The 22,764-nt window shown below is 35.8% G+C and overlaps 2 protein-coding genes and 1 non-coding gene across 3 annotated transcripts; 2 read left to right on the top strand and 1 right to left on the bottom strand.

Moving 5' to 3' along the window:
* The first annotated feature begins 443 nt into the window (after positions 1-443).
* On the top strand, positions 444-4,823 carry LOC145567751 (uncharacterized). The gene is made up of 3 exons (XM_081627121.1): positions 444-594; positions 1,107-1,180; positions 2,196-4,823. Exon 3 carries the CDS (start codon positions 2,476-2,478, stop codon positions 4,417-4,419), a length of 1,944 nt encoding a protein of 647 aa, XP_081483247.1. The 5' UTR covers positions 444-594; positions 1,107-1,180; positions 2,196-2,475; the 3' UTR covers positions 4,420-4,823.
* A 2,197-nt stretch (positions 4,824-7,020) lies between these two features.
* On the bottom strand, positions 7,021-7,092 carry TRNAG-UCC (transfer RNA glycine (anticodon UCC)). Its single transcript has one exon. It is a non-coding gene; the product is annotated as a tRNA-Gly (tRNA).
* A 1,663-nt stretch (positions 7,093-8,755) lies between these two features.
* LOC145566848 (aluminum-activated malate transporter 9-like) lies at positions 8,756-11,378 on the top strand. The gene is made up of 6 exons (XM_081626135.1): positions 8,756-9,050; positions 9,301-9,442; positions 9,519-9,808; positions 10,014-10,153; positions 10,269-10,415; positions 11,019-11,378. Exons 1-6 carry the CDS (start codon positions 8,756-8,758, stop codon positions 11,376-11,378), a joined length of 1,374 nt encoding a protein of 457 aa, XP_081482261.1.
* Positions 11,379-22,764: the final 11,386 nt, after the last annotated feature.

The following is a 22,764-nucleotide window of genomic DNA, read 5'->3' as shown; positions in this document are numbered from 1 at the left end:
GTATTTTAAATAAGAAAATAGAACAAGTATTTAAAAACGGCCGAAAAAAGAAAAATGGAGTAATTATTAAAAACGAGGAAGGACCAAAAATTTCTCAGTCTAGCTACACATATTGTAACGTTAGGGAAAGATAGACGTTTTTTGTTTACTTTATTTGTACTCCGTACTAATTTTGTTACTAGATACACTGATTTACCCCTAAAAAAACCTATCCAAATCGGTAAAAAAACCCTTAAAAACCGCAGTAAAAGTACCAACAAACCTCAGAAAAAAAATGAGTATTTTCTCGTAGTTACTGCAGTTAATTTTACACATGCGGCGTAACGTTACGTAACTACTCTATTTAACTTTGACAATTTCTCTCATTTTTTTTTTATAAAAAAAGTCTGACGATTCAGTGAATTTATTACGGTCCACTGAAAAAATAAATATAAAATAAAAAAAATTTCTTGCCTTAAAATATTTATATGGTTTCCTCTCGCCCCCGCCCCTTCCCACTCTTCTCTCTCTCATCATCTCTACTTTTTCGCCGGCGCCAACTTTTACCCTAGTTTTCTCCCTCCTCCGACCAATCATTCTTACTCAATTTTACTGGTGATTTTCTATCTTTTCACCTTCAATTTATCGTCAAATTTTTAATTTCTATGTTTATTTTGCTTGATTTTTGTTGGTGTTTATTTTTGTGAATTTTGGAAGGTTTTTGTTTGATGGATTTTTAATTGTTAATTGTTAATTTTGAATTGTAATGTTATTGGATTTTAGCTGATGATTCTTGTTTTCGCATGAATTTCTGTGGTTTTTTGGATTTACGAGATAAATTCTGCCATTTTTTTGATTGTTAATTGTTGAATTTTGAGCTGTTTGAGTTTATTTGCGAGATTCTGCTTATTGAATACTATTTGTGAATTTTTTTGAAAAAAAAAAACTTGATGTTTTTTTGCCGCTTAATAAATATAATTTTTTTGTACGGATTTCATTCATTTAATTGCGTTTCTCTCTGTGTTTTTTTCTTGTAATTTTTGTTATTGGTAATAACGAAGTATATATTTCTAATTTTTTGGATGATAATTATAAAATTTGATTGTGTTGTCTTGAACGCATTTCAGATCTGGAGGCTTTGAATTGATTTGTTGCAGCTGATTTAATTTGGCTTGATATTTAATTTGTCGACTAATTCAAGGTTTGTGCAATTCCTTAATTCTAATTGATATTGCTAATTTATATGGTTTTATGTTGATTTTTTATGTGTATAGTGTCATCCTCATTTTTGCCTTATGTGTTACTCCGTATACTCTAATTACCTTGATTTTCGAGCTTTGTGGAAATTTTGGTCAAACAAGGTGTTAGCTTGATGTGCTTCTTGTTAATCTTGATTTTTATGCAATTAATCACACAAATTGCTTAACAAACTAAAAACGGCCATGAGTAAAATTAGGGTACTTGATAAAAGTCGGCCCAACATGTGCCGCAGTGCCACTCAGGGTATGAGTTTGATAGAATTTGCTCATTAAGGCTTTGAAATTAGTAGAAATTATCAAATGATTAAAAAAAGCTCTTAGGTACTATGCTTCCCCTAGTGCGTGTCAGAAATTTTGGGGAAAAATTCATGCATGGATCAGTAGAAGTCCATGGAGATTTATGGTAAATGGAAACTGATCCCTGTTAAACGTGGCATGAAGCAAATCGTTTGGGTTAAAGCTACTTGCATTTTGTAATGGGATTTTCTGAATATAATTTCTGATCCAATTTGTTGGAGCAGCTTTACCCGAAATGCTTTGTTCAATTACTAGTACATGTGTTTTTTTTAGTTCCATTTATCATTGTTCTTCTTTGCATAATGAGCTTGATACAGGAAACTTTGAATTGTTATTGCATTTTGCAAAACAAGACACTTTGCCCTCTCAGATTTAGAATTTGCTTTTATCCAATTTTTAATTGTAAATTAATCTATTATCAGTTGGATAATTGAGCTTTAATTGTAATTGTTGGAAAATCTGTAAACTTACCCGAATAATGTGGATTTGTTGAAATGATGGCAAGTTAAGTCATACCATGTTTGAAATATAGTTTTGCTATCTGTAAGGGTAACATCGTTAAGTTCTGGAGCAACAATATTTTCTTTTTATGGGCTTATCGATTTTCCAGTTTGTGTAGCTACTGCATGCTATAATGTTGTTCTTTCATGCTCTGTACAGGATGATTTACTTTTCTGTCAGTTCTGCAAACTGTATACCTGTGGGGTGGCCTGTATTCTGATCCTTCCGTCAAGCTGCCAGGAGTTTAGTTTTATAATTTTATAGAAGCAATGGACCGGTGTGATACCTCAGGGTTTGTTAGTGGGGGTTGTATGGGATTTTAAATACTTTTAACACTAGTTTAGGTTTGTAGATAATAGGTTAACCCGGAAGTCAGGAAGGACTGATATCTGTGGCTGAGATTTCTGTTGGGCATTAGTATAGCAAATTTTGTTGGTTCATGGGCACTAGGAATCCAGGAGCAGGCTTTTATTCTGATAATGTACCAAATGTATATAAGAATCTGGGTGATTCACCGCATATAGAAGGTTCTAGATCTGATCATTATGCAGATACGGTGTTAAGGCTTCAACCAGTCAGATCCAATGTTCCTCATTTTCCTTCGTCAAAGGGAATGAAGAGAAAGTGGGGTTGTAGGGATGGAAACATGGGCCAGTTTGTCAATCCTGCATTGTGTCTGGGGTTGCACCGCTCATCAAGTTCATCAGACAGCAAAGGAAGTTCAGGAACTGCATGCACTGCAATTTCTTCAGCCAAAGAAACTGAGGTAGAGTCCTCAATGGATCTTGATTTGGACTTCACTTTACACCTTGGCAGTGACAAATCTCCTAGTCCAAAGATGCCAGCTGTCTCAAATTTCAAGAGGGCGAGTATGCAGCTTAACCTCGACTTGGAATTGAGTCTCTCCACTAGCCCTCTTGAATCAGACATCACTAGCATCTTTGGTGGCGTAGATGCTCCTCAGCATGGTGCAGTGCCATTCACGGTTGGGGCAACACAATTTGTGGATAATGAATCTGCTTCTTCTCACTGGGAATTAGATTATTCCTCTTCACCAGTGCCCCACTCTCCTGGTGTGGGAGGAATTTCTATTTTGAAGCCCATTCCAAGAAATGTGGACCTGGTTTCTATAGCTCCAGATGTCTCAGCAAGCACTATAAGTGTGCCTAAAAGTTCAGTCACCTGTACTTCCGGGATTGTGCAGCAGCCACAGCAGGCGCAACGTGGGAGTAGTTCAAAGCTTTGTCAGTTTATTGGATGTGGAAAGGGGGCAAGAGGTGCTTCTGGTCTCTGTATTGCTCATGGAGGTGGGAGAAGGTGCCAAAGGCCTGGCTGCAACAAGGGAGCTGAAGGGAGAACGGCCCTTTGCAAAGCACATGGGGGTGGACGAAGATGTGAGTTTCTTGGTTGTACAAAGAGTGCTGAAGGACGCACTGATTTCTGCATTGCACATGGCGGTGGGCGTCGATGTGGTCAAGAAGGTTGCTCTCGTGCTGCTCGAGGAAAGTCTGGTTTGTGTATAAGGCATGGTGGTGGTAAGAGATGTCAAAGAGAGAACTGCACAAGGAGTGCCGAAGGCTTGTCAGGACTTTGCATCTCACATGGCGGCGGTCGTCGATGCCAGTATCTTGAATGCAACAAGGGAGCTCAAGGAAGTACGATGTTCTGCAAAGCACATGGTGGGGGTAAACGATGTACTATTGAAGGGTGTACAAAAGGTGCCGAAGGAAGCACACCTTTCTGCAAGGGGCATGGTGGAGGAAAGAGGTGTTCTTTCTCCGGATGTCCAAAGAGTGTCCATGGAGGAACTTCATTCTGTGTGGCTCATGGAGGTGGCAAGAGGTGTGCTGTCTCTGGTTGTACCAAAAGCGCAAGAGGTAGGACAGATTTTTGTGTTCGTCATGGTGGGGGAAAAAGGTGTAGATTTGAAGGTTGTGGCAAAAGTGCACAAGGTAGCACTGATTTCTGCAAGGCACACGGGGGAGGGAAAAGATGTGCCTGGGGACAAATTGGATCTCACTTTGGCAACCAAGCTGATGGCCCTTGTGGTTCTTTTGCCAGGGGAAAAACGGGTCTATGTGCAATGCATGGGGCATTGGTTCAGGACAAGCGGGTGCATGGAGGCATCACTTTGGGTCCTTTATTGCAGGACCCAGACTCTGCTGACCTTGAGAACATGATAGATGAATCTACAAGAATAATGAATGGTGACACCATGGCAATGGAACCAACTGGTCGTAATGCAGTAGGATGGCCTGCCTGTGATTTGATGCATGCTCAGTTCCAGTGTGTAGATAAAGAGTCTCGCTCACCTCCAACTCCAGAAGGAAGGGTTCATGGTGGAAGTTTGTTGTCATTACTCGCTAGTAGTTCGAAGCATTGAAACAAAACATTGACAGTAGTGTTCAAGCAATTAGAGCATCATGTGGAGCAAATCTGGTTGTCATCACACCGTTCATCTTTTGGTCTGTTCTGTTTTTATTTTTTTGGCTGTCTTCCGTCTGCTTATAGAGTCTGCATTTCAGAATCCTAGTTTTCATGTAGTTATTTTTTATGATGATGATGAAAAGCTCTCCTGTACTCCTGATTGCAATGGCTCAATGGGTTCGAAAAATTTCATGAGTTGCAATTCAGAATCAGGAGAATGATTAGAGTATTTTGGTACTTTCAATCATCCGTGTCTCTGTAAATAGGATTGTCAATTTGGTCTGCAAGTTTCAGAATAAATATGGTCTAAATTTATGTACTTTTTCCGAGTGTTGAATGAACATTTGCCTACATTTTATCTATTATTCTTATAGTGATCAGTTTATATGTTAATTGTCGACTATTCTAGTTTTTCCGACTAATTGGTATAGTATTATGCTTGAAATCTGTCTACTATTGTAGGTTTTTTGACTAATTGCTGTAGGTATTATGCTTGGAATCTGTATGATTTGTCTTGCAGTCTTGGTAAGTTGCTCTACTGGCAGCAGTCACATGTAAGTATTTCCAGTATTAGTGGCTGTGATGAATTTAAGATGACGTTCTTTCTTTGAACTTCTGTCTGATTCCATCACATCTGATCACCTCTAAATTTTCCGCTTTGAGCACAAAATTGAATGGTCTCTATTCCTTCCATGATGCTATGAAGTACATATTTATACGATTCGTGTCGCATAAAGCTACATTCCTTTTCTGTTTTGCTTAGACAATTCCATCACAAAGTCTTCAACTCCTTTTATGTTTTTGTAGTACTGTGTTATTGAGCACATTTGGTAAGCTAGGCAAACAACAAAATGAAGTACTTGGATGACCTGTTTGGTTCCTTTAAGCAATAATGAAACAAATGTGTGCACCATATAATAAAGATTGTGTTTGGTACCCTACATTTTAATTAATAGGAATTGCTTAATGCCAAAAGCAAAATAATATTGCAATCTTAAAGGTCGAGTATAACATGTGATTTTGTCGTAAATTCTTAATATATTTTTATTTTTATTTTATTTTTTTGGGAGTACTTGCTATAACTCTATAACTATGTTATCAATAAATTACATGCCGAAAGAATGTTATGAACGAAATAAAATACGTAGTACGGAGTACTTGGTATTAAACATTTAAACATAGTAGCATACTCCTAAAGCAAGAGCAAAGAAAGTGTTGCTAAAGAAGATGGTTGACAAGATTAACCTCTTTAAGAGCATTCTTTAATGCATTTCTCTCAAGAAGTCAGGAGGATTTAAGAAATTGGTGATTAATTTTGTTGTTGTTCACTTGCTACTAGTCAAAAATCCAAGTATATCAGCTTCATAGGTAACCGTAGGTCCCGATTACAATGTCTTAAGTGGTGACAAACATTTGTCTCTTGGACTGTTGCTATCAGTCGGCTATTATCACTATCCCTTTCTTGCCGGTCCACCATCAAACAATTACGTTACAAGATTCAATTCACACTAGAGACAAACAATAATTTCTTATTCTATCTCCTTCAATTTTAAAGTGTCTAATCTGTATATATTAGATCTGAAAAAACCATAAGTGTTAATATACAAACTCAAGTTTTAACACTACTTTTGCGAAGTAAAAGTTAAAAATATAGTCATTTAACATTATGAAAAACAAAATGTATTTAATAACACATCACTCATAAACTCAATGTATAATTGTTAATTTCATGTAATGACCCAAATTTATTGCGGGGATCTAAATACTACGGAGTACATTTTTTTTGAAGCTGTTATTCCGATTAGAATTGAGTGATATATAGGGCCTTTATAATAAAGGACCCAAATTGAAAGGAATGGTACAAGACAAAAATATTATCCCTCCGAGAGAGCACTATGATTGGTGGAGCTTCCGATTAAAATTGGAAGGCTCATATTCTGTTAAAAATTGACTAGTATATTGTACGTCTAGTAGTAGATATTTTATTGTCTATTTCCATATTTGCTAAGTGTATGAAAATTATTCACGACTAACATTGAACATGCTTAAGGAAAGATACGTTAAATTACTGGGCTACTCCTGTAATATTTGACATTAATATTAAGTTTGAACGTCAATTAGGAAGGATTTGGATAGTAGAGTAGAAAATTATTTAGATGAGTTGGGTAGATCAAAATGTACTAGCCTAAGGATGTACAAGAATCAATTAAACTTTGTCTTTCGCCTGAGAGTTATACAAGGAGCGGTGGTTAAATTGTTAAAATATTTACTCTTAGCTTCTAATTGTAACTCCGGCAATTGGCCACCCATGCCAAAAGATAATTTCTAATGTACATAAGGCCAATATTGCGAATATAATTTTGGGATCTAGATTTCACTTTGGGCAACAAATCATGCATGAGCTTACGAGCTATTGTTTAATGTTCTGAAAGTTATGTTACTAGGAGTTGAAAAAGGTCTCGAAATGGTGTTGTAGAGAGTTTGCCTTCCCTGGCCTTTGTTATAAAATCAACCTATTAAAGTTTGATTTCATGGCCTGTGGGACGACAAATAAAAATGCGTTTGCCGGGAGTCGAACCCGGGTCTATTGCTTGGAAGGCAATTATCCTAACCGTTGGACTACAAACGCTTATGTTTTCACAAATGCAAATGTGCTTTATTAACCATAAAAAGATTAGATTGAAGATCCTGTTAATTCAGCCACATTATCTTAACAGAGCCGCAGAGGGCATTTGATTCCGTGGAATAGTAACCGGTCGAATAAATACTCAATTATGCAAACATTATTCTCTATGTGTGCAGACTGCAGAGTGCGTATATGATGAATAATTTTTAATTTTTTTTTTTTTTTTTTTTTTTTATTATATCAAACTAGAGAGGATAATTAGAGTGAATGATTTTTGTGTGTATTGCATTACGGTATACACAATATATTTATACAGCCTAAGAGTATAGATTTGGGCTTAACACCGCCCCATTAGCTATATATATATATATATATATATATATATATATATATATATAAGGCTTAACATTTTTAAATTAAATGTAAGAAAGATAAATATTAGAAATAATATACTATGATGATATATGCATGGTGTTCCGGGTGAACTCCGTTAACTTGTGGATAGAGTATATAAATCGATCATATACTTCAATCATCAACTTAAGCTTTTGGTTAAATTGATCCTTTAACATGGTACCATGAGTCAGTGTGACACAAAAGGTAACGGGTTCGAATCCCATGCTACATCCACAATTTAAGCTCAATGAAGTCTCATGTGAGGGGTCATGATAGAGTATATAAACTGATCTTGAATTTCAGCCATCATCTTAAGCTTTTGATTGACCTTAGAAGTGAAATATATATGCTTGGTATTATAGAAATCTCCAAGCTGGTGTCACGTGTCGGTCCATTATTTAGCAATCTTCTCGTGGGTAGTGGATGTCCACGTGGCCGTAAGTAGCTCACCACGTAGCCCGTGTTGAAAGTCGGTATGGGTAATAGGGCAGTATTTAAGGTGATCCAAAAGACAAGATTCGACCCGGCTTATAGCTTTTACCTAATTTATATCGGTACTAGTACCATCCCATACATATAGGGCATGTTTGGCAAAATATAGCTGTGGAGGTAGCTGTTAGCTATATAGATAGCTGTTAGCTGTGAAGATAAATAATTAAGATATGAGTGTTCGGTAAAGTAGTGGTTGACTAGCTATTATATATAAAAATCAATATTTTATTTTTAAAATTATAGATTAAATTTTCAATAGCTATCGCAAAAGCTACCTCTAATTTCAAAAGCTAATCTTTCAAACTTTTCATAAAAGCTACCTCCACCACTAAAAGTTGCCCTAAGTCCCCAACTACCACTTTGCCAAACACTCACATTTTTTGTCAAGTAGTGTTTGAATTGGTCAAACCACTAAAAGCTACTCAAAAGCTAGCGCCGAACACGCCCAAAGTATACTCAAATACTTATGCTAATCGAAACATTTTAAGGTTCCTAAAAATGTTAAATTTTGAGATATTTTACGAATATACTAAAAAAGACCAAAAATACCACATTATTGCATAGATGCTGCCAATTGCATTGCCATGCATGCCGTGCTTCCTAATATTAACCATCTTATTCTTTAATTATTTATTTATGAATTTTATTCGAAAATTGTTTCAATATATAATATTATTTTAATTATCTCTATCTAGACATATGTATATATATAGTTTGCAAAATCTCCGAGATCATGCACACTTTTCTCTCCTACAAAATATTTGTTCTATTTTTAAGAATGAATGTTAAAAGGGGTAATATTGACATTCACATTCCTATAAAAATAGAAAATACAAGTATTACCATTGCAACCTCCAAAGAAACCACAAATAGCAAGGGAAGTATTTGGGTTAAGAATGTTTGTAAGTTTTATATAGACGACATTAATAGAATAATCTTCCCATTTAAAGTAGGATTAGCAGTTGTTATTGTTTCATTACTAATTTTAATTCCAGCTCCTTATCATTTTTTTGGTGGCAACAATCTCATTTGGGCTATTCTTACTACTGCTGTCATGTTCGAATACACCGTTGGTATGTACTCGGTACTTTTTTACTTCTTGGGTTCACTATACATTAATAAGAATTTACGGTCAACATTGATAATTTTTTTTTTATTAATTGTATAATATTGTTTGGTACCAAAACCGCTACTTCTAACAGTGGTTTTGCTCCGAGAAACAACTATAATATAGTTTGGTACCAAAATCGCTACTTCTACATAATATTGCTTTTAGCCTGTATTATAGTGAGATTGGAATTTAATTTAATGTAATTTATCCAGGCATGACATTTAGTAAGGGGTTCAACCGTGCAATAGGAAGCTCATTGGCTGGAATCTTGGCCATTGCCATTGCTCAAGTTGCATTATGTACAGGAACAATTGCAGCACCTATAATAATTGGTGTTAGCATATTTTTCATTGGTACGTAATTTAAGTTAAACTATATATAAAGTCTAAAACTTCTGAAATGTTACAAATGTTGCACTAACACAATACATGTGTGTTGATGTACATGTAGGTATTATAACATCGTTCATGAAGATATGGCCGTCACTAGTACAATATGAATACGCGTTTAGGGTGACCCTATTTACTTTCTGTTTGATCGTAGTTTCTGGCTACCGGATGGGACACTCTATCACGGTGGCTGTGGACCGCCTCTACTCGGTGGCGATTGGAGGGATCATAGCTGTTTTAGTGAACGTGCTCGTATTCCCTATATGGGCAGGGGAGGAATTGCACAAGGAATTAGTTAATTGTTTTAATATGGTGGCTGATTCACTAGAAGGTAAGAGCTCCATCATACATATACTGTCTTTGTACTGTTCATTAGAATTAATTTGACTTTAAATTTGTTGTTTAAAAGTATAATCCATAATTGAAATTGCAAAACTAAATTAAGCTTTTGGTGTGTTTTAAACCTTATTGTTATCCAAGTATAATACGAGGTAACACTTTCACTAACGTGCTTTTGTTTATACCTTTTTCATCAGAATGTGTGTTACATTATATAGAGTTTGATGGATCAAAAGACATAAACTGTTCGAGGATTGTTCTTGATGAGTTTTCCAATGAACCTGCCTATAAAAGATGTAGAAACAATCTAGTTGCCTCTATCAAGTTGCAAACTTTGGTAACTTCTCTTGTTGATTCTGCTTAATCATTTGTAATTCGTGTTTTTATTTATTATTATGTACAAAATAGATTAACGATTCAAAATATAAATTTCAATTTGAATTATTTTACAGGCAAGTTCAGCAAAATGGGAGCCACCTCATGGTAGATTCAAGCAATTTTCCTATCCATGGTCTCAGTACGTCAAAATCGGTACCATTTTGAGGCAATGTGCTTATGAAATTATGGCCCTCCATGGTGTCCTCCATTCTGAATCACAGGTGCTTCTACCTTTCTATTTCTTATTTAGGGCTTGTTTCGATTTATTAAAAACAACCGAACTGAAGTGCAATGAACTGTACTGATTGGGGCTGAACTGAACTGAAATGAATTGTTTATGAGAGAAGGAAATTAGGAACTGAACTAAAATTAAGCTGAACAAAACAGACCCTTAGTCTCTAATAGAAAGCACAAATGCACAAAAATTAATGTCTTGAGTTCTTCACTAAACAAAATGAGTTATACTAAGATACCCCTGTTAAAAAAATAGGTAGCAATAATTAAGATGTTACACACTTGTACGTCTCTCTTTTCATAAAAAGTTGCTTTATTTTGACTTTCAGATTATTTGTCTACAAGTACTTTGTATTAGTTTTGATAAATTTTTATTCAAATGAAAATAAAGTAAATATATATTACTACGCGCGCAAAATATTATTGGATTTAATTAACTGTTAAAGAAACATTAATAGTTAAAGTAGTATATTGTGTTTCCAAAAAGAGAAAAAAAAAAGTTGTATATTGGTAAACTTAAATATTGAATTTTCTATAAACAATCGAATCCAAAATTAATTACATTGACAATGTCAACATATATTTTACAGGCACCCTACAATCTTCGAGTATTGTTCAAGCAAGAGATGCAAGACTTAACCGACCTAGCCACAAAATTGTTGAGGGGTTTGGGGCAGGACATTAACAACATGAAGAGAAGTCTACAAACAAGCACAACACTTCTTAAACAATTACATAGCTCAACATATCAACTTCAATGGGCTATAAACCAACATTTACATCTCAACAACAAATCCAATATCATGGAAGAGAGTAAAGTTATATTATCATTGGTTGCATTTTGTTCTTTGCTCATAGAAATTGTGGCAAAACTTGATCACCTTGTTGAAACTATCGATGAACTCTCCAAGATGGCTAAATTTAGTCAATATGCAATCAAACCGATGTAACTTCATAACATTGTATTTGTATGCAATGAAAAAAAATGCAGGAGCGAGATAATATTAAAAAATTTGCTTATTAGCATGTAGGCGATGTACCATATCTGTCGTTTTTTATGATTCTTTATCTTACTTTTTTTAAAAAAAAGAAAATAAAGTTGATGTAGCATATGATTGCACCCTATAGTTTCCAAAGTTTTTATTTTTACAATAATGTTAAAATGAATCTATTCCGTATTATCAAGTTGTTCTTCTTTTAGCTATGAACCAACTAGATTTTGATTAATTTGGATTCGAGCAATAGAACAATATTCCTAGCTAATTGGAGAAACATTTGTTAGTTGTTTGAATATTCCTCAGCAATATCTGATCCACAGTATCTCATTCAATTAGGGCTCGGTTGCAATACTATGTCTACATAATTGTCCTAATTAATATAAGTATATATTTATGATCTATGGGAATATACTTTTATCCATACTTTTTTTTTTTTTTTTTTTTTTTTCTTTAGGGCCTGTTCACTTCAGCTTAATTTCAGTTCAGTTCAGCTCCAATCAGTTCAGTTCTAATCAGTTCAATTCAGCTCAGTTCAGTTCAGGTCCTAATTTCCTTCTCTCATAAAATATTCATTTCAGTTCTATTCGTTTCAGTTCAGTTCAGCTCCAATCAGTTCAGTTCAGTAAATGTAAACAGACCCTTAGATATATCAGTGAAATCATAAACTGTGGTAAAATTGATATTACGGTGGAGTTTCTCTTGATTTCTCTTACTAGGGAAGATTTTCCTTGTCATTTTCCTTCCACATCCCGAATATAGTGCACACCAGGTAAGTTTCCTTTCTGGTGTGCAAAATCTATCTTGTCAATTTTTTTTCCATCTTAATTAACAAACCAAATTTCAAATAAAATATGTGTTAGTTAATTACCCTTAGCCCAAACTTGTTAAACTCTCGTGCAATGCACAGATTTTATAAAATTATTTAACGAACTATAACATTAATTTAACAATTATATATAGACAAAGAATTACATTTATAAACTTTAAAAAAATAGCTGCATAGACATCAAGGGCTTTTTTTTTTTTTTTTTTATATTTTTTTTTAATGTATGTAAAGGCTATTGATGTGTTAGACTTTATAAATATTAAAAAAAAATAATTAGGATCTATTAATTATTTAGAACCCATGATATATACCCTATCCTATCCTTAATTTGTTGACATAGTTTGACATACACATTGGTTTATACAAGTTTAGTTAACTTTAACTTTAGTTTGGAAAATTTGCCCAAAATAACACCACCTTTGGGCGGTATTCCAATTATAGCACAACCTTTTGATTATTCCAAAATAACACCACCTTTCACATGCATTTGCCAAAAATGAAACAAAAAACCGGTCACCTGTTTTATAGTTAACCCTAGGACACGTGTCCTAGTATGATTTGTTAGTTTATTTTTTTTAATTTTTGATTTCAAAAAAAACCTAAAAATTAAAAAAAAAAACCTAATAAATAAATAAATAAACCCCTCTTCCCACATTCACAACCCCTTCTGCCCACCCTCTTGCACCAGCATCCACCACCCCCCACCCGAAACCACCCTCTTCCCGGCCCCTTTCTTAGTTTCCGGCACCCCTCCCCTTCTTGACCTCTTTTCCGGCACCCCCTTCCTTCCTGACCCCATTTTCGGCACCTCCTTCCTTTCCCGACCTCTTTTCCGGCACCCCCTTCCTTCCCGGCCCTATTTTCGGCACCCCTTCCTTTCTCGACCCCTTTTCCGACACCCACCTCCCCATCCCGACCCCTTTCTGGCATCCTCCTCCCCTTCTTGACCCCTTTGCAGCACCCCTTCCCCTTCCTAACCCCGTTTCCAGCACCCCCCTCCCCTTCCTGACCCCTTTCCAACGCCCCCTCCATTCCCCTTTCTAGATTTCAGCCCCCTCCTTTCTTTTTTCCCAATATCAGCCCTCTCCCTTTCCCTTAGCAAATTTCGACCCCTCTCCCTTTATCTTCCCTGATTTTGTGCCCCTCCTCTCTACATAAAGGCAATTCCAGTTAGTTAGGGTGTTGAGAAGGTGGTTTTAGGGAAGGAGAAAGGTAATTGGGTGTCGGAAATGGGGAAGGGAAGGGGAGGCTGGTGTTTTTCGGTGAAGTAGGGGACTGGGCAATGGAGGGGGTAGGTTGGGTTGGGTTTTTTTTATTTATTTATTTATTTATTTTATTTTTTATTTTAAGGTTTTTAAAATTATTTTTTATGTGTTTCTTTTATTTTTTAAATCAAAATTATACATATATAAAAAATAAACCAATGAGATTGTGACACGTGTCACAGGTAACCTGTAAACCAGGTTACTGACCGGTTTTATACCATTTTTGGAAAATGTGAAAGGTGGTGTTATTTTAGAATAATTAAAATGTCATGCTATTATTGGAACCGCCTAAATTAAAGGTGGTGTTATTCTGGGCAAATTTTCCCTTTAGTTTTCTATATGTTAAGATCAAATTTTTAAAAATGAGTGAGTCATAGGTTTTTATTATAATATATTAGTAAGGTGAGGAAAATAGTGAAATATCAAATACTATTATAAAAAAATATTAGCATGAGATTAATATAGAAATAAGGCTTTCCCAAATTATAATATTAGCATGAGATTATTATAGAAATATTAGCATGAGAATATTAGAGAAATCTTGGAGAATATTACAAAAATTACTTAATATAAAATATATACATATAAGAATATTTCATTAGGTGAATATTATAGGCTATAAATAATTTTCATGAAGAATTGACAAAATAAAAAAGACAAAAAAAAAAAGGAAAGAAAAAATGGAGGAAATTTTTTTAACCAGTGAGATATGTGTCACCACTGGTTTCGTTTTTAGTATTAAGTTATTGATTAGGTGAATATTATAGGCTATAAATAATTTTCATGAAGAATTGACAAAATAAAAAAGACAAAAAAAAAAGGAAAGAAAAAATGGAGGGAAATTTTTTAACCAGTGAACGACATGTGTCATCACTGATTTCGCTTTTAGTATTAAGTTATTGATGATTGATTACTGATTGATTAATGAAGTTCCTTAACCCAAATAAATGACGTCATTTGGTTATACTTGCTCAAAACTCATTTTAGGCCATTTTTGTGGCAATTGTGGGAGCATTATTATACACCAATATCAACATTATTAGTATTTTAACATAGAAGGTCTTATAGCTATACTGGAATAAGACACTAAAATTATTAAAACTAAACGAAATCTGTAAATGATAGAATACGTAAATATGATCAAAAATCATGTAGAATGACTAGAATGAGAAATGAGAAAAATCACTTATAAGAAGGTATTATGTTGATGCTAATAAGGGATTGGGCCTAGAGGTGTCAAAAGCACACCCGACCCGATCCAATCCGAAACCGATCTGAAAAATATCCGATTCAAATTTGGATTCGTGTGGACATAACAATTAAGTATGACTTAACTTTAAAAATTTACCCGATTCGACCATATCATACCCGATCCAATCATCCGAATTGACACCCCTAATTGGGCCTGGGGTTGGTAGGCCGGGCCCCTGCCAGCCACCCTCATGGCTACGCCTCTACTAGCTAGTTAAGGGACCAGTAACATCTAACACAACTTAAATTAAAAGCTATAAAAAAAAAAAATTAATTTCACATACTACCTCCGTTAATTTTTAGTTGTAACATTGGAATATTTTATATCTCACAAATAATACACCAAAGTTGCAACTAAAAGTTAACTGAGATAGTAGTATTTATGAAAAGAGAGGCAAGATAGTCGAAATTAAAGCCAGTAGTCCCTCTGTATTGCCACTGCTGTATGCATATACCGTCTCCGTATTTTATTACTTGCTTTATTGTTTTTTTTTTTCTTTGTAGCCGTATTTTATTACTTGCTCTATTTATATTTTTGAAAACTTTTAATAATATTTTACTATATTTTTCTTCGCTAGTGGTCCCCTCATATTATATTTTAGTATTTTCACATTCTTTCTCCTCCCCACTTATACACGCTTATTCTTATTCACATTTTTTATTCTTCAATCAACCTCACTTTCATCATAAAATAATATTTTTTTTTATTATTCCTCCTAAAACTCCGTGTCCGGAGAAATGGAGCAAGTAATAAAATACTAAAGGAATACTTGTATATATGTGAATTGATACATCTCTCTCAATCTTAATTTTTTCTTACTTTCATAATGATAAGAAAGTGAAAATATGATACTAATTAGTTTATTAATGAACTATTAATGTTATAAAGTTAATACCCTATATTTTATTACTTGTTCCATTTCTTTGGATACGCAGTTTTAGGAGGAATATATAGTAGAAAATATTATTTTATGATGACAGCGGGGTTTATTGGTTGATATATATATATATATATATATATATATATATATATATATATATATATATATATATATATATATTAAAAAAAAAAAAAAGCAAAAGTGGATATAAGTGGGAAGAAGAGTGAATTTGCAAAAGATTAAAATATAAAAAAAAAAAAAGCAAAAGTGGATATAAGTGGGAAGAAGAGTGAATTTGCAAAAGATTAAAATATGATATGAGGGGACCACTAGTGGATAGAAAAATAGCAAAATATTGTTAACAGTTTTCAAAAACAAAAATAGAGCAAGTAATAAAATACAACTGCAATTGAAAAGTGGGACAAGTAATAAAATACGACTGCAAAAGAAAAGTAGAGCAAGGAACAAGGTATTTGGAGATGACCATTAGAGCAAGGATAACAATTGATAAGACAAGTGCTAGTGTTTATGCTGCACCATCATCTTTCACCTCTTTCTTGAGTGTCGTACTTGACGGATGCCAAAGCCAGTGTTGTCAAAGGAGGTGATGAAAAAGACCACCATGCTATATACTTCACTAAACTTTCTTAGTGTTTTCTTGAATAGTGTTGGCCTACATACTTGCAACGTTAGCAAACACAGGTTAAAAAAAAAAAAATCAACTACAACCACGTCTACTTATACCTTATAGTCTTATGTATGGGTCGAAAAGAGTAATATGGAGTCAAGTCCTCAATTTCCAACATCTATTTGTTCCGTAGAAATTGTAAATAAATTGTTATAAAGACTACTGAAAATTTTACAGTAGTCTTTTGAAATACGACTATCATAATATTTTAATAATTATATAGTTCATAATAGATATAATTTTTTTCTAACTAATTAATTATATTACCTTATTAATGGTATTAAATAGTATTATCAAATTTTTTTTATTTATCAAATTTTTAGTTTCATTTATGTAATTTTTATTCTTAATTTATAGTTTCTCAAAAAGTATTAATTTTATGTTGAATTAAAATTTTTCAAAATTTTATATTTACATTGTAGATGTTATAAGAGTAATTGTGGCCATTTTATAACGCAAAAAATTGAACCGATCATATTATATATCATTAAAATAATATAATAATCATTTTTCAAATGACCGCTCAAATATATATGTAAAAGGTTGTTGGATATAAAATGTATGGTGACTCAAAGGGCAATCTTAAAGTAGAAGAGATAGGAAAAATAGTGCGTAACCAATTACCATTTATCAAGGACATGAAGAGAAACATGGAGAGAAAGAAGAGCATCTTTTGGTGCAACATCAAAGGTCCCGACTATTGAGCACCATACTATGCTAGCCATATATGCTTGGCGTCGTAATGAACGAAGCACAACACCATCGATCTCCGACCATCCCATATACATAGCTTTCTTTGCTGCTACCAAATTTTCTATAACGGATAGCTGGCAAGCCGGATTAGCCTGAAAGGGATTATGAACATGCTAGCTAAGTTTGCGATTAAACGACAATTAACAACAACGAAGACGGAAAAACAAGCAATAAACGAGACAAGGAGAATTTACCGTGGAAAACCCGAGAACCAGGAGAAAAACCCACCAATCCATTATGGAGTAACAATTTGATGAAGAACAATGTAGTTTACAAGCTTTCAATCACCATGAAAGCTCCCACCCCAAACTCACCCTCTCAAACCCTAAGTGTTTGGGGTTTTACATTAGGCTCTCTCTCTCTCTCTCTCTACATCTTTCCCTTCATCTTATTACTCCTACAATGACAATACAAGAGTATATATAGTGCAAGAAGATCAACGACTAAGATTACATTTCGAGCGAAATAAAAGAAATCGCGTCGCTGAACAAGGGCTCGATGGTTCGACCGAACCTACCCATAGTTCGGTCGAACTTCGCGTGGTTCGGTCACACTTCTTCCTTGGTCTAACCGAACCTCCTCTAGAAATAAAAGAGCTACAGAGTCTGCCTCAAATGCTCACAAGAAACTAGGTTCGACCGAACAGTTCGGTCGAACTCCCGCACTGCGCAGACATCTCTTCTTAAAACAGCCATAACTTCCTCGATTCTTAATCAAATCGAGCTTATGACCAGTCGTTGGAAAGCTCTTGAGACGAGCTATCACCTACAACTTGAATCATCTCAATATCATTCCTAGATCTTGATATATGCTCATTTGAAGTCAGCCCTTTGCCATCCACCATTGCTTAACACCAAGCAATAGCCCATATCTTAAACTCCTAAGCTATGCACCCCCTTAGCCGCCTTGAACCGTTCTCCACACTTCTCAAACCCAACAATCTCCCACCTGGAGATTGGTTCAAGTGTAAGAACTAACACACTACACATATACTCTCATGGCTTCTCCATTGTGCTCCAACATCTCTACATAAGCCTTACAATCTCCCAACCTGGAAATCGACTTATCATCAAGAGATCACACCAACACAATGAGCCAACCATCATCATCAACATCTTTGCTAATCACCATGGCAAAGATCCGTTTTCTCTACTCCGAGAAAACAAACCCACTTCCTCTAAACCAAAGAAGTGACATCAAGGTCTTCACCAAACTTGACAAACTCATCACACAAACAAGGGACTTTGCCATGTTCTCCAAGCACTTCACCATGCTCTAAACCGAACTCACCCTCCAAAGCAACGCTGGTCAAAGGAATTCAACAATGCTCCTGGAACAACTCACCATGCTCCCATTCGAACAAAACATCCTTTGCTCCACTTGCTTTCCCACACACAATGCCCATATGTGCAACACATGTCCTCTTCACCAAGGAATACCGCCGAAGTCTATACCAACTTCGACACAACCATTTCCTCTTCACCAAGGAAATACCATCTCCTTTACACAAAGGAGACCAAACATCAAGATCAACACCAATCTTGATAAACCACTTTCTCTCAACTGAGAAAGCACCACTTTCTCTACACCAAGGAAGCAAAATCGGAGTCTACACCAACTCCAACACACCAAGAAGGAAATTCAAACATCAAAGTTTACACCAACTTTGATAAACATCACGTTATTTAAGGGATTTTCTTAGTTCTCCGAGCACTCCAACCGCACTCCACACGAACTCACCCTCCGTGACAAACACAAGCCTCTTGGGCATTTTTCTATTGTTGATGGAACACTCCTACCATGCTCCTACCTCAACAAGCACCCATACTTGCCTTTCACACATGCTAAACCCACATGTGCATTCACCACTCACAACCACCATGTGAGCCTTCATGATATACCTTCACCTGGCACGTCTTTCCTGGTCTTCTTCTATCATTGAAACACCGAATACTACGGCTTCTCTCCAATGACTATCCAACCAACAATGCCTACATCAAAGATTCACATCACCTCACAACACCCATGTGACCCCTTCACTTGACATGCTTTTCTCCGGCCATCTTCCACCATTAAAACACCAAAACCATGGCTCTTCCTCAATGGCAATTCGACCAATCAAGCCATGCCTCTGTAAAGAACATACCCCTCATGACTACCCATGTGTTTCCCAAGCTTACAAGGCACCACTCAATTGTCCCATGAACTTCAAACCGAGTTCCCTCAACAATTTCTCCATGGCCCTCTCTTACACACAACATGTAGCCACTAATGATGTTGAGTTTACTACCAAATATCAAAATGGGGAAATTCTTGAAATCCTTCAACTCCAACATCAACACTCCATAGATTTCATTCCCCTACTCTGTCTTCCATTGTTTATCAAACACAAAATTAAGAATTTTCAATTCCAATAGCAACCAATTTAAATCCATACCAAAAACTCAAATTTTGAACACCCACAACACTAATATTGAAAATTTAACACCAAATTTCAATCTTTGGACTTTCCAATCACAAACAACAAGCATACCACACAATCTAACCCTAAAAAATCGCCAAAACAACCTTGGCTCTGATACCAATTAAAAGGGATTACAAACGTGCTATCTAAGTTGCGATTAACGACAATTAACAACAACGAAGACGGAAAAAACAAGCAATAAACGAGACAAGGAGAATTTACCGTGGGAAATCCGAGAACCGGGAGAAAAACCCACCAATCCACTATGGAGTAACAATTTGATGAATAACAATGTAGTTTACAAGCTTTCAATCACCATGAAAGCTCCCACCCCAAACTCACCCTCTCAAACCCTAAGTGTTTGGGTTTTACATGAGGCTCTCTCTCTCTCTCTCTCTCTCTCTCTCTCTCTCTCTACATCTTTCCCCTCCTCTTATTACTCCTGCAATGACAATAAAAGAGTATATATAGTGCAAGAAGATCAACGGCTAAGATTACATCCCGAGCGAAATAAAAGAAATCGCGTCGCTGAACAGGGGCTTGATGGTTCGACCAAACCTACCCATAGTTCGGTCGAACTTCGCGTGGTTCGGTTACACTTCTTCCTTGGTCCGATTGAACCTCCTCTAGAAATCAAAGAGCTGTAGAGTCTGCCTCAATTGCTCAGAAGCAACTAGGTTCGACCGAACTTTTCAACAGTTCGGTTGAACTCCCGCACTGCGCGGACAACTCTTCTTAAAACAACCATACCTCCCTCGATTCTTAACCAATCTAGCTTATGACCAGTCGTTTGAAAGCTCTTGAGACGAAATATCACCTCCTACTTGAATCATCTCAATATCATTCCTAGATCTTGAGATATGCTCATTTGAAATCAGCCCTTTGCCATCCACCATTGCTTGACACCAAGCAATAGCCCATATCTTAAACTCCTAAGCTATGCACCCCCTTAGCCGCCTTGAACTGTTCTCCACACTTCTCAAACCCAACATAACCCTAAGGGCTATGTATAAGAACCTAAAAAAGGAAATATTGAGGATAAAGTAACATTAATTATACCGATCGGCGAGTGAATTTGTTATAAACTCCTAACTTAATTCCATTTTAGAAATATATTTAATGTTTATATATAGCCCTAAGGGCTATATATATTATTATTTTTATTATTATTACTATTGTTTTTTATCCCTGACCAACAAATATACACATAATTAAATTTAAACATATCCAAAAACAAGATGTAAATTCTCGTTAATAGGTATAGTCAGACGATGATGATACACCAAGTAGGATTATAATATAGGAAAAATTGCTAAAAATAATCCCAACTTTCACGTATTCGTTTTAAATAATCCTAACTTTGAATTATTATTAAATAATACTAACTTTGGGGTGTATTCGCTCAAAACAGTCCCTAACCGGTTACTAACCTAACATGGCATCACGTGATTAGTTATTTTTTTTTTTAAAAAGTTTAAAATAAAAATTGAAAAACTGAAACTGCCAACATCTTCACCCCACAAACCACCTTCCCTACCACCACTGCGGCAGCCAGATGCCTCTTCCCTACCCACGTGCCAGCCAGAACCCCCTCCCCCGCCCCGGTAGCTCCCCCTACCCCTCTGTCATCTCTCTTTCCCAGCGCTCCTTCCCCCCAAACCACCAAACCTTCACCCGTAAAACCCCCCAAAATCCCTTAAAACTATCTTCCGCCACATAAAACCCCCAACCGTCCCTTCCTCCACCATCGGAATCCTGGCGCTAAGGTTCTAATGGTGGGGGAAGGGACGATTGGCGGTTTTACGCAGCGGGAGGTTAGTTTTTAGGGATTTTGGGTGGTTTTAAATTGGCGGGTTTGGGGGAAGTTATGCAGGAATGGGAAACGACGGCGTGGGGAGGAGGTCTAGGCACACCAGGGTTCCAACCGGGACTTGGCTAGGCTGGGTTGTGAGAGGGTGTTGCCAAAAATAGGCGGTGGTTAGGGTTGAGGTGGTGGGGCTGCGGGGTTTTTTTTTTGTTTTTTTTTTAAAAGTTTCTCTTTATTCTTTTTTTTTAAAAAAAAATTTCAATCAATCAGATGGTGACATGTGTCAGTTTAAACCAAATAAAAATCTTCTTCTACAGGTTATCGTAAACTTAGGACTGTGTTGAGCAAATACACTGTAAAATTGGGATTATGTAAAAATAATCCAAAATTGGGATTATTTAAAGCGAATACGTGAAAGTTGGGATTATTTTTAGCAATTTTTTCTGTAATATATCACCCAAAAATGACCTAAATCGATCTTGGTAGTGCAACAAACAACATTGAAGCAAGTAGGAATGTAGGTCGGATATGGGACTATGGGTTAGTGGGATTGCATATTACTGCCACTGAGAACTACATAGTACATTACAAAGGCCAATTAATATTGGTTTTTTTTTTTATCTATTTTATAATTATAATCACGACCGGTTTTTTAAGAGCTTTACACCTAAGACTCCATTTACTAATAAAGTCCTTTCACGTAATTAATATCCTAATGGCCAATTTAAACTTCCAATTATATTTCACTAGTTTTGTACCCCGGACAATGCCCAAGTTGTTTATTAAATTTTAAAATAATTTTTCTTTTAAATCTATATGTCAAATTTTAAAACATATCATCTATACAAACATCGTTATATAAAAGGTGTATATCCTTTTTGATTAAAGATATTTTGACATAAGATACCATTGATTGATCGGTGCTTTTTCTGTGTGGTTGGCTACAACGTGTAGTCGAGGTTACTTGTAGGTAAAGATGGGCACGGGCCGTGCCGACACGCGGGTGGCACGGACCCGGCATGATTCAGGCACGGCACGGCGGCTCACCTGTGGGCCGTGGGTCGTGCCGTGAACACAAATTTGGGAATCGGCACGGGAACTGCACGAGGCACGGTGGGCGACACGGTGGCCGGCTCGTGGGTCGGCACGCCGGCACGGCACGTGGCACGAGGGCACGACATGTGGCACGAGGGCACGGCACGTGGCACGGCCCGGCATGGCACGACACTCGCCATAATTATACACTATTGTACAATTTTTGTATTATCGAACCTCGTATTCCGTATAACAAATGAAGTTATTCACCAATTATTGTACGATTTTTAATTATCATTAATTATTTGTATTATCGATTTGTCGTACTGGCTACCGGCATATTATAAAATAAGTTATTCTTCAATTTT

The sequence above is a fragment of the Chenopodium album genome, chromosome 11 (genome assembly GCF_948465745.1).
Source record: "Chenopodium album chromosome 11, dcCheAlbu1.1, whole genome shotgun sequence".
In the NCBI taxonomy this organism is placed as follows: Eukaryota; Viridiplantae; Streptophyta; class Magnoliopsida; order Caryophyllales; family Amaranthaceae; genus Chenopodium; species Chenopodium album.
The sequence above is the reverse complement of the archived record's forward strand: the minus strand, read 5'-3'. Positions and strand labels throughout refer to the sequence as shown.